Source organism: Heptranchias perlo, chromosome 35 (genome assembly GCF_035084215.1).
Source record: "Heptranchias perlo isolate sHepPer1 chromosome 35, sHepPer1.hap1, whole genome shotgun sequence".
NCBI lineage: Eukaryota > Metazoa > Chordata > Chondrichthyes > Hexanchiformes > Hexanchidae > Heptranchias > Heptranchias perlo.
In genome coordinates, this window is record NC_090359.1 from 22,918,860 (window position 1) to 22,938,794 (window position 19,935).

Below are 19,935 nucleotides of genomic sequence, written 5' to 3' on the forward strand. Positions count from 1 at the left end.
AAATGCCGGCCTCGCCAGCCACGCCCACATCCCATGAACGAATTAAAAAAAATTCCAAATTAGTCTACCTGTAATTTCATCTCGATTGTACAATCATAGAATCATTAAATCACAGAAGGAGGCCATTGAGCCCATGCCGGCTCTTTGTAAGAGCAAACCAGTTAGTCCCATTCCCCTGCTCTTTCCCCGTAGCCCTGCAAATTTTTTCTTTTCAAATATTTATCCAATTCCTTTTTGAAAGCCATGATTGATTCTGCCTCCTCTGCCCTTTCAGGCAGCACATTCCAGATCATAACTCACTGCGTAAAAAAGTTTTTCCTCATGTCGCCTTTGGTTCTTTTGCCAATCACCTTAAATCTGTGTCCTCTGGTTCTTGACCCTTCCGCCAATAGGAACAGGTTCTCTTTATTAACTTTATCTAAACCCGTCATGATTTTGAACACTCCTGTCAAATCTCCTCTTAACCTTCTCTGGTCTCAAGAGAACAATCCCAGCTTCTCCAGTCTATCCACGTAACTGAAGCCCCTCATCCCTGGAACCAGTGTATTGACTGCACCCGAGTCATCCTTAACTTGCTGTCCATACTTTTAACCAAATTCTGCTCTTTTGCCAAGTCCATTCCTTTATCCATCCCATGGTTACCCGGACGAGCGTCACCCTGACATTTCCCCACTCTATGGACCTTACTCTTCCTTAAAAGAACCGGAACCAAAAAATATCCATATCGAAAAGTTCAAACATCCTTCAAGACTAAGCAATAAACAGGGATTACAATCGAAAAATTGAACCCAACTCGTCTGATGGATGCCAGCGCCAACTTGTGATGGGCTGAGTGTCAGTCGCATAGGATTGTAAATTGTTGCTTGGAGTTTACTGCAGTGAAAAATGTTTAAAAAATACCGACTTTAAAATGGAGTTGCTAAAAGTGGTGCAACACCACCACCTGCTGGTGGTAGAGCAGAAGAGCAAGGGCAAAAACAATCACTGGGTGTATTGATTATATTAAATATATCACATAGGATTTACAGCACAGAAACAGGCCATTCGGCCCAACTGGTCTATGCCGGTGTTTATGCTCCACACAAGCCTCCTCCCACCTTACTTCATCTCACCCTATCACTATATCCTTCTATTCCTTTCTCCCTCATGTACTTATCTAGCTTCCCTTTAAATGCATCTACGCTATTCGCCTCAACTACTCCATGTGGTAGTGAGTTCCACATTCTCACCGCTCTCTGGGTAAAGAAGCTTCTCCTGAATTCCTCATTGGATTTAGTAGTCACTGCCTTATAATTATGGCGCCTAGTTTTGGACTCCCTCCACAAGTGGAAACATCATCTCCACGTCCACCCTATCGAATAACTTCATCGTTTTAAAGATCTCCATCAGCCTTTTCTAGAGAAAAGAGCCCCAGCCCGTACAGTTTCTGATGTATATAAGCAGCATGCCCACTTGCAGGAGTGCGTTTTTTCATCCACTACCACCAGTGTCCATTAGGGTATGCTGCAAGTTACAATTGTTTTCAAGGTTAGAATTTCGGACTTGTGACCAGACCGGTTATTTTCACTGCCTCTGGAACATCTTATGTTAATTTTGGTACTTGGGCAACAAATCGTGCAATGGGTGTGGGACCCCCCCCCCCGCCGACCTCCACCCCACCCCGCCTTAACCATGGGATGTAGGTACCCTAATCTCCGAAAAGTGTCGATACAACAGCCTGCGATACAGAGTTACGATTTAACGACTGTGCTAATTCCCAGGCTGGGATCGCAATCTCACGCCTGCCATGGCCCATAATTCTTGGCATTTTTCTTGCTTTCTTGACCCTTAGAGTGAGCAAAGAACAGCACCTCAACAACGCAGCACTCCCTCTGTGCTGCACCGGGCTCTCAGCTTGGATCATGGGCTCATGTCCACATCCTTCTAACTCCGAGTGAAAGTGATGCTAACTGAGCTAAACTGGCACTTTGCATTTTAAGAACCCAGTGTGAGCATCAAACACTCCCAGGGCAGGTACAGCACGGGTTAGATACAGAGTAAAGCTCCCTCTACACTGTCCCATCAAACACTCCCAGGGCAGGTACAGCACGGGTTAGATACAGAGTAAAGCTCCCTCTACACTGTCCCTTCAAACACTCCCAGGGCAGGTACAGCACGGGTTAGATACAGAGTAAAGCTCCCTCTACACTGTCCCATCAAACACTCACAGAGCAGGTACAGCACGGGTTAGATACAGAGTAAAGCTCCCTCCACACTGCTCCATCATTGTGTTTCAGCCCCAACACTAGAGTAACACCTCGTATTGCCCAATGTAACATCATCCCATCCTATGCTGCCTGAGTGAGATTGTCGATTGGTGCTGAATGAGAGGGGGCGAGACCTCTTGAAACGCATTTCCCATTTACAGCCAGCTTTTCCCCCCAAATCCTCAAATTTAAGTCTAGCTGTCAAGTCCGCCGAGGTAAACGGACACTCGAAATGGATCCTCTTAATAATAGTACGTGAAGCAGTGTGTACTGTCCACGGTGCTCCCTAACGGCATCGAACGAACGGGTGCTGGGGCAGTGGGACTGGGACGTGTAAAATGTCAGCAGGAGATCAGCCGGTCCCTGTACCGGCCCAGGCAGCTCGGCACGGGTGCAGTCCTGAATCAGAACACCGAGGGCCTCCTGCCGAGCTCACACCAAGGGCAGGAATCTGATCTGTTACGAATTGCAACTCTTTGTGTGGCATCAAATAAAACCATGTCTGTGCTATTCATTATTAACACAGCGTCGCTGAGGATTTGTGCGTCAGAGATTCGGATATCGCCGTCGGGTCCAACGGTGCAGTTGAGATTAATTGACGGTGGGGGGGGGGGGGTGTCTGGGGGAGGGGGGGGTTGGTGAATGATGGATTCTTTCTCCCAGTTCCCTGAAGGGAGGGAGGAAGGAACGACAGCCAGGGAAGTACTTTTGAAGCGTAGTCACTGTTGTAAGGAAAGGCGGCTACCAATTTGCACGCAGCAAGGCCCCACAAGCGGCAGTGAGATAAATGACCAGATCATATGTTTCCGTGATGAAGTAATTTAGCAACGAAGGCAGGAGGCGGGGGATGGGAATCAGCTGCGCTGCCCCCCATGGTCGGACAGCCGGTCAACACTCTCTGTGTCCAGGCTCGCCCTGAGCAAGCTGCGGGAGAGGGACGCTGGCAACAAGAGCCAGCAGTTTCAAGGGAGGAACACAAGCTTTCCCTCTTGCTGCCCGTTTGCGGTCACTGGATGTATTGTGAAACACTTCTCTCCGAAGTCAGTCTCCCTGAAAGACGTTGAGCAGCCCCTCTGGCACTCTGCAACGTGTTGGAAAATGAAGGGAAAAAAAAACAAAAGATATTTTAACTGGTTAAGTGCCCCGTGTTATTCCCGGGGGGATGGGGAAGAGCGCAGGAGCACAGCCAGTAGGATTGCAATTCCACCTTAGAAAGGCCTTCGTTGTTACCACGACAACAGGAACCAAGAGCTGCGAATCAAAGATGGAGGCCTCGTTCGACGTGTGTCACTACAGAAGTTTCCTACATTACGGGGTTAAATTACGAGGACAGGTTGGATAAACTTGGTTTGTATTCCCTTGAGTTTAGAAGGTTGAGGGTTAATCTAATCGAAGGATTCTGATAGGGTAGATACAGAGAAACTATTTCCTCCGGTGGGGAGGGTCCACAACAAGGGGCCATAATTTTATAATGAGAGCTCGGCCATTCAGGGGTGATGTCAGGAAGCACTTCTTCACACAAAGGGGAGTGGGAATCTGGAACTCTCTCCCCCCAAAAGGCTGGGGATGCTGGGGGTCATTTGGAGCTTTCAGGACTGAGATCGATGGATTTTTGTTGGGTGAGGGTATCGAGGAATAGGGAGCACAGGAGGGTAAATGGAGTTGAGGTACAGATCAGCCATGATCTAATTGAATGGCAGAACCGGCTCGAGGGGCTGAACGGCCTCCGCCTGTTCCACTCCTCATTACCAAACGGGCTATTCTTCAACCACGAACCCGGGCAGTGAGTGCCAACAGTGTATTCGGCCGGGGAGGGCATCGCAGTTTGACCTTACCCCGGTCCCAGGTTCGACCCCCGGTCAGTGCCGAGTCACCTGATCTGAGGAGGGGCTTGGGGAGGAAAAGTAAATAACCAGCCAGGGTTCCTGCTCCTGGCCGCTGTCCAGCGATGCCTTCCACGGTTGAATACTCTGCTGACACCTGCCTGGGCTCAAACCACGAGTGAGGTACCCGAGTGCGGAACGGGGGCCTCCGTTGAACCCGGAAAACGGACCCAGTCCTTCTGGAGAGAACGGGAGAAAACCAAAGCAAAGGCGGAAGTTTTCTCCTCATCTCACCTCTGGCTCTTTTGCCAATGACCTTGAACCTGTGTCCTTTGGTTACCGACCCTTCTGCCATTGGAAAGAGTTCCTCTTTATCTACTCCATCAAAATCCTTCATGACTTTTGAACAGCTCTATCAAATCTCCCCTTAACCTTCTCTGCTCTAAGGAGAACAGTGTTCATGGACCTATCTCATTCCACGCCCCTGCCCCAGAAGGAGCCAGGCCCAGCCTGGCCTGACCTCCTTCCTGCAGAGGGACAGATGAAAGTTCTGACCTCAGAACGAAGCAGTGAACTTTATCAGATTTGATACCTGTTTTTACGATCTGGAACGCGCTGCCTGAAAGGGCGGTGGAAGCAGATTCAGTAGTAACTTTCAAAAGGGAATTGGATAAGTACTTGAAAAGGAATAAAATTGCAGGGCTGTGGGGAAAGAACGGGGGAGCGGGACTAATTGGATTGCTCTTTTCAAAGAGCCGGCACAGGCACGATGGGCCGAATGGCCTCCATCTGTGCTGATAGATCCGGTGCTAATATTTGGACGTTTTCCAGTTCCAGGTGTCACCACCCGCTTTGCGAAATGTCGCCTTTTCTTTTCGTGCGAATCTGAATCGTCTCAACTTTATCTCGTTCGAGCTCCCCCCACCCTCCCAGCGGCCCCTTGAGTTTATCCGGTCAGCGGTTGGGCAGTGGGAACGAGCGGGTTGGACCCCCCTCTTCTGCGTTGAGTTGGCTGCTTGCAGCTGGGTGATGGGGGGTCGCATATCGGGGGGGGGGTCTTCGCTGCCCCCCTGGGGTCTCCCAGCTCCTGATTGCCACCCAGCTGCTGGAAAAGTGCACCTGCCCGCGGAGTACGGACGCGAACCGGGCTGGGGCGGGCCGCGATGTCGAGTGGCCCGCCAAGGGCTCGGACCTGAGCAGCGGCCGCCTGGGCGAGGTGGTAGAGTTGGGTGGGGGTGGTGGGGGGGGGGGGCAAGTGGCCCGTAGGGAGCTGTAGCCCCAGTAAAGGGTTAACACCATCGCTCTGAGGAGGAGGGGCGAGGAGGAGGGAAACTCAGCATTTCAAACAGGCAAGGTATTCCGTAGCCATAAAAATATGCTGTTGTTCGTACACTACAGTCAGGAATTCAAAGGTTAAATTGCTGGAATTTATTCAGCCGAGCACCAAAGGCGCTTAATCCTGTTTTCAATTTTCTCAGGTGAAGTAAATCCAGAATTAAGACGTTCTTTACTGGTTACAATGCACCCCTGTCAACCCCGTCAGTCGCCACAAAATCCGCTGGCTCCTGGGTTGCTGTTTCACGGTTTAAGGCCTGAGACGTTTCCCTTGACACTCCCTCCCCCACCACGGCCCCGTGGGTAGAGGGGCACGGGGCTGGCGGGGGGGGTACTGAGCCACACATTGATTGGCCTGAGCGGGTTAGGGTTAGAGGGAGAGAGGGGAAGCAAAAATGCCAGGGCTCCTGCCCCCGATTATTTTCCAGTGATACCTGATGGAAAGTGCGTGTGTGTGTGTGTGTGTGTGCATGTCTGTTTTTGTGTGTTTGAGTGTCTGTGCGTGTGTGTGTGTGTGTGTGCGTGTCCTTATGTGTGCGTGTGCTTGTGCGTGTGTTTATGTGCGTGTGCTTGTGCGTGCACATCTGTTTTTATGTGTGTCTGTGTGTGCGTGTATGTGTCTGTGTGTGCGTGTGGTGTGTGTGTGCGAGCGTTTGTTTGCATGTGCGTGTGTGAGTGTGAGCGTGTGCTTATGTGTGAGTGCGTGTCCTGTGTCTGTGTGAGTGTGTGTGCGTGTCCTCGTGTGTCTGTCTGTGTGAGTGTGTGTCTGTGTGTGAGTGTGCATGTCCTTGTGAATCTGAGTGTGAGTGTGCGTGTCCTTGGGAGTCTGTGTGTGCTTGAGTGTGAGTATGTGTGTCTGTGAGTGTGAGTGTCTGTGTGTGAATGTGAGTGTGTGTGTCTGTGTGTGAGTGTGAGTGTCTGTGTGTGAGTGTGAGTGTGTGTCTGTGTGTGAGTGTGAGTGTGTGTGTGTGTCTGTGTGTGAGTGTGAGTGTGTGTGTCTGTGTGTGTGTGTGTGTGTGTCTGTGTGTGTGAGTGTGTGTGTCTGTGTGTGAGTGTGAGTGTCTGTGTGTGTCTGTGTGTGAGTGTGAGTGTGTGTCTGTGTGTGAGTGTGTGTGTCTGTGTGTGAGTGTGAGTGTGTGTGTCTGTGTGTGAGTGTGAGGGTGTGTGTCTGTGCGTGAGTGTGAGGGTGTGTGTCTGTGTGTGAGTGTGAGGGTGTGTGTCTGTGTGTGAGTGTGAGTATGTGTGTCTGTGCGTGAGTGTGAGGGTGTGTGTCTGTGTGTGAGTGTGTGTGTCTGTGCGTGAGTGTGAGGGTGTGTGTCTGTGTGTGAGTGTGTGTGTCTGTGCGTGAGTGTGAGGGTGTGTGTCTGTGTGTGAGTGTGTGTGTCTGTGCGTGAGTGTGAGGGTGTGTATCTGTGTGTGAGTGTGTGTGTCTGTGCGTGAGTGTGAGGGTGTGTATCTGTGTGTGAGTATGTGTGTCTGTGTGTGAGTGTGAGGGTGTGTGTCTGTGTGTGAGTGTGAGGGTGTGTATCTGTGTGTGAGTATGTGTGTCTGTGTGTGAGTGTGAGGGTGTGTGTCTGTGTGTGAGTGTGAGGGTGTGTGTCTGTGTGTGAGTGTGAGGGTGTGTATCTGTGTGTGAGTGTGAGTATGTGTGTCTGTGCGTGAGTGTGAGGGTGTGTATCTGTGAGTGTGTGCGAGTGTCTGTCTGTCGGGTGAGGACGGGATCAGGTGCTAGTGAACAGCCGGTCCTTGTGGATCTGTTTCCGAGGATTGACTCAGGAAGAAAATTAGAGAGGACTCAGTAAATTAAAATAAAAGATACTCAGTCGTATTATAATGACGGGAAGTTATACTATTTAATGTCAGCCTCAGCTCAGTGGGTAGCCCGCTCACCTCTAAGTCATGAAGGTTGTGGGTTTTAGACCCACTCCACAGACATGAGAGAAATGCTCCAGGCAGTACTGAGGGAGTGCTGCTCTGTCGGAGGCGCCGTCATTGAGAGGAGGCGTTAAGCCGAGGGCCCCGTCTGCCCCTCTCAGGTGGACGTGAAAGATCCCACGGCCACTATTGCAAAGAAGAGCAGGGGGGAGTTCTCCCCGGTGTCCTGGGCCAATATTTACCCCTCAACAAACATCATTCAAGAAACAGATGATCTGGTCATTATCACATTTGCTGTTTGTGCTGTGCGCGAACTGGCAGTCACGTTTCCCTACGTTACAGCACTTCGCAAAGTAATCCATTGGCCAAGAAGCTCCTTGGGATGTCCTGTTGGGCACTGTGTTATTGCAAGGTCCTTCTTTCTCCGACCTGCTGGCAGACGGTGGAAGTGGCAGCGCTGTGTGAGGCGACCAACGTCGGCTGTTGGTCGGGGAGGCGGCGGGGGAGCAATCCATTCGAGCCAGCGTCGTGTCGCTAAGCACCGTTGGTGTCGGGGTGGGAGTCGGGGGCGGGGTGGCCAGCGGGCGCCACATCGCCAGCTACGATTAGGATCAGCTGTTTCTCCATCCCCTTTGCCTTACACCAGCTGCCGTTGGATCGGATTAACAGTGTAAAGAGGGCCCTTTTTAAACCCAAGCGAAAATAGCTCAAGTGCCGACTTAATTCTCCCCTGAGCACTTTAACAACGATCTTACAACAGTGACTCCTGACTTGCAGTACTTCTTTCTTGAAGCACCTTGTAACCAGGGGGATAGTTTTTCCAGCCCAGAGAGACTCTGTTGTGATATATATATATATATATAAAAAATAACAGTCCTTGCGAAGAAAGAAAGCCAGTCGAGGAGGGGAGTTCAGAATGGACGGGCCAGACTGGTTTGATCTAGAGTTTGACTATCGAGGACGGGTGATATAAAAAGGGATTAACCAATAACTAGCAGCACACCTCCGGCTGCAAAGGCAGCGAGTGGAATCCAGGCCCTGAGCCAGGGTAAGGGGCCAGTCACGGCGAGAAACATAATCCCAGGCCGCCTGCAGATCGGAGATGCCTCCTTATTCGGAGAAGCAAGACTTGGACAAGGACGAAACGAAGGAGGAACCCGAGGTGACCGGCAGCCCGTCCCGGGCCAGCGAGAGGGCGAGGGGGGGTGGTGAGCTGGAGCAGGAGGTGGCCGAGGAGGGTCGTGGCCCTTACAAGCGCTGCTTTGCAGCAGACGAAGGGCAGGGTGCTGCCAGGAAGACGGCGCAGAGAATGCTCGAGATCTTAAAACGTAAGTGAGGCACTTCACGGTGCATCGAACGAGTTAAGAGTTTAGAGGTTCGCAGCACAGAAGGAGGCCATTCAGCCCATCGTGTCGTCCGTGCTGGCACTTTGCTACAGCAATCCCGAACCAATCCCACGGCCCCGCTCTCTCCCCATAGCCCTGTATCAATCCCAAACTAATCCCACTGCCCCGCTCTCTCCCCATAGCCCTGTATCAATCCCCAAACTAATCCCACTGCCCCACTCTCTCCCCATAACCCTGTATCAATCCCAAACTAATCCCACTGCCCCGCTCTCTCCCCATAGCCCTGTATCAATCCCAAACTAATCCCACTGCCCCGCTCTCTCCCCATAGCCCTGTATCGATCCCAAACTAATCCCACTGCCCCCCTCTCTCCCCATAGCCCTGTATCGATCCCAAACTAATCCCACTGCCCCCCTCTCTCCCCATAGCCCTGTATCAATCCCAAACTAATCCCACTGCCCCGCTCTCTCCCCATAGCCCTGTATCGATCCCAAACTAATCCCACTGCCCCGCTCTCTCCCCATAGCCCTGTATCAATCCCAAACTAATCCCACTGCCCCGCTCTCTCCCCATAGCCCTGTATCAATCCAAAACTAATCCCACTGCCCCGCTTTCTCCCTGTAGCCCTGTATCAATCCCAAACTAATCTCACTGCCCCCCTCTCTCCCCATAGCCCTGTATCAATCCCAAACTAATCCCACTGCCCCACTCTCTCCCCATAGCCCTGTATCAATCCCAAACTAATCCCACTGCCCCGTTCTCTCCCTGTAGTCCTGTATCCATCCCAAACTAATCCCACTGTCCCACTCTCTCCCTGTAGCCCTGTATCAATCCCAAACTAATCCCACTGCCCCGTTCTCTCCCTGTAGTCCTGTATCCATCCCAAACTAATCCCACTGTCCCACTCTCTCCCTGTAGCCCTGTATCAATCCCAAACTAATCCCACTGCCCCACTCTCTCCCTGTAGTCCTGTATCAATCCCAAACTAATCCCACTGCCCCTCTCTCTCCCCCTGTAGCCCTGTATCAATCCCAAACTAATCCCACTGCCCCACTCTCTCCCTGTAGTCCTGTATCAATCCCAAACTAATCCCACTGCCCCTCTCTCTCCCCCTGTAGCCCTGTATCAATCCAAAATTAACCCCACCGCCTCCACGATTGGTAACATCATTCGTAGCCTCACAGTTCACTAAATCTAATCTTAGTTTGAGGCTTAATGTGAAGCGAGGGATTCTGTCTGTTGTGGAATTGGCTTATATTCTGACGCCTGTTCACCAATCTAAAGACAACATAACACGACTGGATGAACTGAGTGATCCAAGTACTGATGATTAAACTCATTGTTGGATGGATCCATTCACGTTAACAGGAACCCGCTCAGCTCCTTCGTGCCGCTGAGGTTCTGGGAGTCTAGCCTGGGGCTGATCTGTCTCTTTGATTGCAGCGTTCATCCTGTCTGTACGGAAGCAGATCCTGAAGTTTGGAGAGGACTGGATTTTCCTCTTTCTGCTGGGTATGTTCATGGCCACCATCAGCTTCAGCCTGGACGTCATCATTTCCAAGTTCCAAAGAGGTATCACAAAGGATTTTTCTTACGGACGAGATGCTGTTTCATTTGCTTTCTGTTTGTAAAGCGACAACTAGGAAAATACAAACCCGGAAACTAACATGATATTCGAGAGCGAATTCGCTTCATTCTGACACAGAATCAAACAGCACAGAAGGAGGCCATTCGGCCCTACATGCCTGTGCCGGCTCTCTGTAAGAGCTATCCATTTAGTCCCACGCCCCCTGCTTTGTCCCCCACAGCCCTGCAACTGTTTCCTTTTCGAGTATTTATCCGATTCCCTTTTGAAAGTTATTATTGAATCTGCTTCCACCGCCCTTTCAGGCAGCGCGTTCCAGATCGTAACGACTCGCTGCGTTAAAAAAAAAATTCTCCTCATCTCTCCCCTCTGGTTCTTTTGCCAATTATCTTAAATCTGTGTCCTCTGGTTACTGACTCTCCTGCCAGTGGAAACAGTTTCTCCCTCTCTGCTCTATCAAAACCCCAATTAAATTGGAATACCTCAATTAAACCTCCCCTTAACCTTCCCTGCTCTAAGGGGAACAATCCCAGCGTCTCTTGTCTCTCCACATAACTGAAAACCCTTCGTCTCTGGTACCATTCTGCTAAATCTCCTCTGCACCCACTCAAAGTCCTTGACATCCTTTCCAAAGCATAGTGCCCAGATTTGGACGCGACACTCTGGCTGATTAGACATGGTAACTGTTTGCCCTCTAATATTATACAGAATAATTTCTAGGCTTCCAGTCAATCTCCCGGTGCGTTGCACACAGAGGGTTAAGATCAAGCATAGTCCTCAGGTGAAACGGGACCAGAATGCGGGGAGGTTAATTGGATCAAAGTGGCCAGATGTAATTCAGCCGCCTTTTGAAAAGTCATAAATTCTGTCCTTATTTTTATGTAACACTTTGATTTGATCTTATGACTTGTAGTTAAATAGCGAAACTTAGGGCAATTTGGAAAGCAGAGTCAGGTGGGGCGCATGAGATTCCCCACAGTACAGCTTGAGTTGCTGGGAGGTGCTACAACATCACCAGTGGCCGGAGGATGTAATTGCAGTGTGACATGTTTACATGAAAAAAAGACTTGCATTTATATCGCGCCTTTCACGTCCTCAGGACGTCACAAAGCACTTTCTAACCAATGAAATTCTTTTGAAGTGTAGTCACTGTTGTACTGCAGAGAAACACGGCAGCCAATTTGCGCACAGCAAGGTCCCACAAACAGCAATGGGATAATAACCAGACCATCTGTTCTAGTGATGTTGGTTGAGGGATAAATATTGGCCAGGACACTGCTCTTCTTCGAAATAGTGCCATGGGATATTTTACATCCACCTGAGAGGGCAGTCGGGGCCTCAGTTTAACGTCTCACCTGAAAGACAGCACCTTTGACAGTGCAGCACACCCTCAGTACTGCACTGGGATTGTCAGCCTAAATTTTGTGCTTAAGTCTCTGGGGTGGGTCTTGAACCCTTCTGACTCAGAGAGTGCGACCCACTGAGTCACTGATACCTGTGACATGTAGGAAATGGGGAAAAAGTTGACTCAAAAATGCCACAACAGGATGTAAGATATTGTAGACAGGTAGTGTGCACAGACAGTAATAATAAGATACATAGATAGGGCTTGCAATGTCCAGGCATAGACAATTTAAAAAAAAATTTGTTCATGGGATGTGGGCGTCGCTGGCGAGGCCGGCATTTATTGCCCATCCCTAATTGCCCTTGAGAAGGTGGTGGTGAGCCGCCTTCTTGAACCGCTGCAGTCCGTGTGGTGACGGTTCTCCCACTGTGCTGTTAGGAAGGGAGTTCCAGGATTTTGACCCAGCGACGATGAAGGAACGTCCGATATATTTCCAAGTCGGGATGGTGTGTGACTTGGAGGGGAATGTGCAGGTGGTGTTGTTCCCATGTACCTGCTGCCCTTGTCCTTCGAGGTGGTAGAGGTCGCGGGTTTGGGAGGTGCTGTCGAAGAAGCCTTGGCGAGTTGCTGCAGTGCATCCTGTGGATGGTACACACTGCAGCCACGGTGTGCCGGTGGTGAAGGGAGTGAATGTTTCGGGTGGTGGATGGGGTGCCAATCAAGCGGGCTGCTTTGTCCTGGATGGTGTCGAGCTTCTTGAGTGTTGTTGGAGCTGCACTCATCCAAGCAAGTGGAGAGTATTCCATCAGACTCCTGACTTGTGCCTTGTTGATGGTGGAAAGGCTTTGGGGAGTCAGGAGGTGAGTCACTCGCCGCAGAATACCCAGCCTCTGACATTAGGACATTACAGAGCAAAGAAAATAACCCAGTGCACAAATAATAACTGCAAATGCAGGAAATAAACAGCAGGCCCATCAACTCCTGTGACGAGATTAACTTTTCCAATGGAGAATGTGGACTGCCTTTTCTCTTTACAGTTGCTGATGGACCTGCTGGGGGTCAGTAATGGGGTCTTGGCACAATGGCTGCCAGGGCTACCGCCAGTACCTATGCTCAGCGTGACGTGGCCCCTAAATACGAGGTCATCTTATGGCATCATCCGACCTCCCCATCCGTAGTACCTCACGTGTCGGATGATCGGTAATATCGCACGGATCGCAGTGTCGGACACCAGCAGCTAGTAAAGAGGCGCAGGCTCCGCTGATAGGAACGTCTGGTTTTGGGACCCAGAAGAATGGGTTTTGGAGGCCATGGCACAGAAAGTCCAGGAGAGAGGGTTTCCCTGTATTGTGAGGAGGGGCCGCTCAGAAAGGCACAATCGGCAGGTTGAGGCAGGTGTTTCCAAAGGGAGAAAGAGTTCTGGGCACAGTTCTGGTCTCCATAGCGTAGAAAGGACATGGAGGCACTGGAGAAGGAGCAAAAAAGATTCACAAGGATTATATCAGAACTGAGAGGATATAACTTATCAGGACAGACTGAACAGGCTGGGACTCTTTTCTCTAGAAAAGAGAAGACCGAGAGGTGACCTGATAGAGGACTTTAAAATTATGAAAGGGGTTTGATAGGGGAGACGTAGAGAAGATATTTCCACTTGTGGGGGAGACCAAAACAAGGGGCCATAAATATGAGATAGTCACTAATAAATCCAATAGGGAATTCAGGAGAAATTTCTTTACTCAGAGAGTGGTGAGAATGTGGAACTCACTACCACATGGAGCGGTTGAGGCGAATAGCGTAGATGTATTTAAGGGGAAGCGAGATAAACACATGAGGGAGAAAGGAATAGAAGGATATGCTGATAGGGTGAGATGAAGTAAATAGAATGGGAGGAGGCTCGTGTGGAGCGTAAACACCGGCATAGACCAGTTGAGCCGAATGGCCTGTTTCTGTGCTGTAAAATCTGTGTAATCCAATGTAAGGTCAGCTCCTCTGGAGAAAGGCGGCCTCCTTACTCTCCACTCCTCTGCGGAGTGCAGGTACATTGTCCCGGGCCTATAACCCCAGTTGGGAGAGGTAAGGATTCCAGCGAGCTCTCCTCCTGCAAGCTGGTCTCCCTGCCGCCAAGGCCTCGAGTGATCCTCCTCCTGCCGCAAAGAGTTACACGTTACCTGGAGCCTACAGCACAGAAACAGGCCATTCGGCCCAACTGGTCCATGCCGGCGATTATGCTCCACACGACCCTCCTCCCGCCCCTTCTTCATCTCACCCTATCAGCATATCCTCCTATTCCTTTCTCCCTCGTGTGCTTATCTAGCTTCCCCGTAAATGCGTCAACGATCGCTGCTATCCCTCGTCTTCCTGCCAGAATGGGATTAGTGGAAGGATGCCCATTTTGAAAAAAAGAAGTGCCCTGCTGGTAGCCCCTCTAAGATTTCAGAAGGTTGCCCAGCCAAATCAACTAACTTGCCGAAAAGCACGATGAACTACCGGCAAAATGTTTCCCAAAACTCTAGCTGTGTTTTGTATTGGAGCGGCTGAGTATCCCTTTAAGTAGCGCTGGAAATGGCCGCCTCCTGCCTCGTACTGCCCGTGATTTGTGGCCGGGTTGAGGAAGTGGATTCTGATTGACATGAGCTGCGACCTCTGACCCCCCTATTTAAATATATTCTTTAGCCACTCCTCACCAAAACCGCCCCCCCCCCCCCCCGACCCCCATTTCCAACGGGAACGCTGGCCGCTTAAATCGGGATCAGCCTGAAAATTCACGTAAACGGGGGGCCGTGGCGGGTCGGGAATCTGCCCCAGTGACTCCCTCGATTTTAAAATTCTCGTCCTTGTTTTCAAATCCTTCCATGGCCCTCGCTCCCCCTTCTCCCTATCCCTGTAACCTCCTCCAGCTCCTACAACCCTCCGAGATCTCTGCGCTCCTCCAATTCCGGCCTCTTGCGCATCCTCCGATTTCCATCGCTGCACCGTTGGCGGCCGTGCACTCAGCTGTCTGGGCCCCAAGCTCTGGAATTCCCTCCCTAAACCTCTCCGCCTCTCTCTCCTTAAAACCTCCCTCTTTTGTGCAAGCTTTTGGTCACCTGCCCTAATATCTCTTTCGGTGGCTCGGTGGCTTGTTTGAAATTTTGTGTCAAGCGCCTTGACGTTTTACTACGTTAAAGGCGCTATATAAATGCAAGCTATTGTCAGTGTTGTCAATTGCCCCGGAGTCATTAAATACTTTCATGTCCCATATCTATCTCCCTTTTAAACACGTCAATTGATTCTACAAAAATGGCATTCCGGGCCATGTTCTTGGCTGCCTTTTGTGTGGTACAGTTTTCACGGGTTGGCTTATAATCAGCTTAGCTCTCCTTTTAAGATTGCGCCCAATCCCTCGGTCACCCCACTCCCCTGTGAATCGTGGGGTTCCCAGACAAAGGTCCCTCGAATTCCCTGGTCGGTCAGTGAGAGGATCCCAGGGAATCTCAAGGTTATCAGATTTTTGCCCGTCTGTGTTTTTCTACTTTTGTTGACTACACTGACGTTATCTCTGTTGCTGCAGACGAATAAAAACATGTTTTTTTTTTGTTGCAGTGATATAACTGTTTTAATTTGGGGCAGCTGACGCTGTCTTTTTGGACGGTTGTGGGGAGGGTGGGAGTCGCTGGGAGGTCGGTCAGAGTTCGCAGGATGACCCCGGGCAGGTGTTAACATTTGCAGGGCATCTGCCACAGATACGCCCCCTATATCCCATTGATTCTCTTCATTGTTTTTAAAACACCTCCATTGGAAAACCCCTTAACCTTCACATCCCCAGGGAATATAAGAAAGGCTGAAAGGAAGAACTCGCATTTCTACGGCGTCTTTCACAATCTCAGGACGTCCCAAAGCGCTTTACAGCCAATGAAGTACTTTTGAAGTGCAGTGTGGGAGACACAGCAGCCAATATGTGCACAGCAAGATCCCACAAACAGCGTTGAGATAAATGATCAGATAATCTGTTTTAACGATATTAGTTGAGGGATAAAAATTGGCCCAGGACACAAGGAGAATTCTCCTTCTTCCCTTCTCTTCTTCAAATAGTGCCTTGGAATCTTTTATGTCTGCTTGAGAGGGTAGACGGTTTAACATCTCATTCGAAAAACGGTACCTCTGACAGCGCAGCACTCTCTCAGTACTGCACAGAGAGCGTCAGCCTGGATTACGCGCTCATACCTCTGGAGTGGGGCTTGAGCCCACGGCCTTCTGACTTAGAGGAGGGATCGCTACCCAATGAGCCATGGCTGACGTACACCCCAAGTATAGCCAGCCTCTCATTGTAGCTCGGTCCCTTCATCCCAAGTAGCATACCAGTGAACCATCTCTGGACTCCCTCCGAAGGCCAGCGTATCGTTCCTCTGGCAAAGTGCCCAATACTGGAGGCAGTGCCCCACATGAGATCTGACCAGTGGTTGTACCTCTTGGAGCCTCCTCAAGTGGCTGAGATGGAGGCCAAGACTTTCTGCAGTGGTAACTACATGCAAATGAGGGCTATTCAGCAGAGGCCACATGAACTGCCCTTTCCACTCTTCCAACGCTGGACGCGGGGCGCTGCCGTGTACAGGCCCCATCATCCAAACAAAAGGTTTACGTCAAACAGCTGCCTCTTTCTCCCACAGTGGATGGGCCCTTGAGGCCTCTCTACGCAACCCACTCCCAGGTTAGCCTGACTCCCTAGCAGATGCCAGGAAGCCTGCTTCTTGTATCTAAATGACTCCGGGGCTGGAAATGTGCCAGGGGGGCATGAGGCGGGGGTGGGAATGTGTGTCAAAAGTCCCGGCCCACTAGTGACGGGGGAGGGGGTGATGGCGGGGAGGGAGTGGGGGGGGGGGGGGTGGGAATGTGTGACGTGGGGGGAGGGGGTGATGGCGGGGAGAGGGGGTTTGGATGGACACCCTATCGCTAAGCAGATGTTACCTTCATATAAAAGAAGCCATTGATTTTCACTTTTTCTTTCTCGTTTCCCCCCGCCCCCCCTCTTCCCCGCTCCAGCCAACCTGTGGGTGTACGACACTCTGGAAAACTACCGCTACCTCCAGTACTTCTCCTGGGTCCTTTATCACGTCCTCCTCACCATGGTGTCCGCTGGAGTGGCCAAGTACATCTCACCCCAGGCAGCAGGTACGCGATCTCCGCCGCTGTTCGTGTCTTGGTGCGTCGTGTGGGCGCGAGAGTGTCGCCAATGCCACCTGGGACCTTGGAGGTGCGTCGTGGGGGGGGATTTATTGCACTGTTTTGCTTCCCACTAAAGGGTAGTGCGGTGGGCAGGGGGAGTGGACTTCAAAGAGCAGGAATAGCCAAGGTTCACAGCCTTGGCTCAGTGGGTAGCGCTCTCACCTCGGTAGTCCGAAGCTCTTGGGTTCAAGCCCCATTTCAGAGACAAAGTCTAGTCTGACGCTCCCAGTGCCAGCACTGAGGGAGCGCTGCACTGTCGGAGGTGCCGCCTTTCGGATGAGACGTTAAACCGAGGCCCCCGTCTGCCTTCTCAGGTGGACATAAAAGATCCCGTTGCACTATTTCGGAGAAGAGCAGGAGAATTCTCCCTGGTGTCCTGGGCCAATGTTTATCCCTCAACCAACATCATTAAAACAGATTATCTGGTCATTATCACATTCCTGGTGGTGGGATCTTGCTGTGCGCAAATTGGCTGCTGTGTTTCCTACATTACAACAGTGACTACACTTCAAAAATACTTCAATGGCTGTAAAGCGCTTTGGGACGTCCTGACGACACTGTCTAGGGTGTCAGCAATGGCTCACTGGGCAGCTCTCTTGCTTCTGAGTCAGATGGTTGTGGGTTCAAGTCCCACTCCAGAGACTTGAGTACAAAATCTAGGCTGACACTCCCATGTGTAGTACTGAGGTAGTGCTGCACTGTCTGAGGTGACGCTTTTCGGCTGGACAGTGCGCATGTGTGGATGTTACGAGGGGGGAGGGGGTTGGGTTCAGCTGTGATGGCACCTCGGTCGTGTAGCCTGCCGACACATGAAGGATGGCCATTTGCATCCGGTATCTCGTGCAAGACTCAGTGCGGAGCAGAGAACAAATTAGTTCGCCGAAATTAGAAGTATGAACATATCACACTGGCTTTGAGGTAGTGCTTGTGTTTAGTCCATTACATTCCAGAGTTTATACTCCATACGTCACAACCCAGATGTCACACTTTGTTACAGATGTAGAACAGGCTTACAAGAAAGAGAGAGCTAGTCATTTCCGATCTGTTGAGAAAGTTTGCAATCAAGAGAGAATAGTTCCTAATTACTTCCAGGAGTCACTCTTAATAGTATTACAAAAAAAGAAAGATGGTGTGAGCCAACACCGATTGACCTCTAATTGACCAGAGGATCCGCCAACAGCGATTAACCTCCAATTGACCAGAGGATCCGCCAACAGCGATTAACCTCTAATTGACCAGAGGATCCGCCAACAGCGATTAAGCTCCAATTGACCAGAGGATCTGCCAACAGCAATTAACCTCCAATTGACCAGAGGATCCGCCAACACCGATTAACCTCCAATTGACCAGAGGATCCGCCAACACCGATTAACCTCCAATTGACCAGAGGATCCGCCAACAGCGATTAACCTCTAATTGACCAGAGGATCCGCCAACAGCGATTAGCCTCCAATTGACCAGAGGATCTGCCAACAGCGATTAGCCTCCAATTGACCAGAGGATCCGCCAACAGCGATTAACCTCTAATTGACCAGAGGATCCGCCAACAGCGATTAACCTCCAATTGACCAGAGGATCCGCCAACAGCGATTAACCTCCAATTGACCAGAGGATCCGCCAACAGCGATTAACCTCTCAATGGCCAGAGGAAGGCACATCAATTACACTTTGTGATTTGAAAAGGACACTCCAAGTTACACATAACTCTGCCTGAGCAGCAGAATAATAAATTGTGAGTCACAAGATGTAATCTTCCTCTCCTTATAAACGAGAGTGTCGTCCACCACAGATGATCTGTTGAAAAACAGTAGAAAGCATAGAATGGGAAATTGCCATTTGACCCATCAAGCCCCCTCCTTCCATAAACCACGTTCAGTCTAGCCTCTCAATTCAGGGAGCATTTACTCTACAGTTAGAGATCGGTGCTAGATGGTCTCGCTTCACGCCGATGCTGCACTTATAGTGTAAATGCAAGCTAAATCCGGAGCAGGGATTCACTCCGGGTATTAATACCCAAGTTGCACAACATTACGTGGGGCCTCGCACATAGTGGGTGGAATTTCGCAAAATCTCGGGTTTATACATTATACATCCCGCATTATATATCTTACATTATACATCCTGCACTATATATCTTACATTATACATCCCGCATTATATATCTTACGTTACACATCCCGCATTATATATCTTACATTATACATCCCGCATTATATATCTTACATTATACATCCCGCATTATATATCTTACGTTACACATCCCGCATTATATATCTTACATTATACATCCTGCACTATATATCTTACATTATACATCCCGCATTATATATCTTACGTTACACATCCCGCATTATATATCTTACATTATACATCCCTCATTATATATCTTACATTATACATCCTGCATTATATATCTTACGTTACACATCCCGCATTATATATCTTACATTATACATCCCGCATTATATATCTTACGTTACACATCCCGCATTATATATCTTACGTTACACATCCCGCATTATATATCTTACGTTACACATCCCGCATTATATATGTAACAATATACTCCCTACATTATACATCCACATTATATATCTTACATTATATTCCCTACGTTATACATCCCGCATTATATATTTTACATTATACTCCCTATGTTATATATCCCGCATTATATATCTTACATTATACATCCCGCATTATATATCTTACATTATACTCCCTATGTTATATATCCTGCATTATATATCTTACATTATCCATCCCGCATTTTATATATTACATCCTACAGCCTACATCGTGGGGGACTTTAATCTTCATATAGACTGGACAAATCAAATTGGCAAAGGTTGTCTGGAGTTTCCTAGAACAATATATCGTGGAACCAACCAGGGAGCAGGCTATTTTAGATCTTGTCTTGTGTAATGAGACAGGGTTAATTAATAATCTCATAGTAAAGGATCCTCTGGGGAAGAGTGATCATAATATGATAAAATTTCACATTGAGTGAGATGGATATACTTAAGTCTGAAACTAGAGTCTTAAACTTAAATAAAGCTAATTACATAGGTATGAGGGACGAATTGGCTAAGGTAGATTAAGAAATTAGATTGAAGGGTATGATGGTAGATAAGCAATGGCAAACATTTAAAGAAATATTTCAAAATCCTCTACAAAT

At 49.5% G+C, this 19,935-nt stretch overlaps 1 protein-coding gene across 1 annotated transcript in view; it reads left to right on the top strand.

Moving 5' to 3' along the window:
• The first annotated feature begins 8,301 nt into the window (after window positions 1–8,301).
• LOC137302447 (chloride channel protein ClC-Kb-like) overlaps window positions 8,302–19,935 on the top strand; it is a 62,806-nt gene continuing 51,172 nt past the window's right edge. Inside the window, exons 1-3 of the mRNA XM_067972121.1 lie at window positions 8,302–8,607; window positions 10,069–10,197; window positions 16,575–16,703. Coding sequence (XP_067828222.1) covers window positions 8,382–8,607; window positions 10,069–10,197; window positions 16,575–16,703 — 484 coding nt within the window. The 5' untranslated portion in view covers window positions 8,302–8,381. The remainder of the gene's footprint in view (window positions 8,608–10,068; window positions 10,198–16,574; window positions 16,704–19,935) is intronic.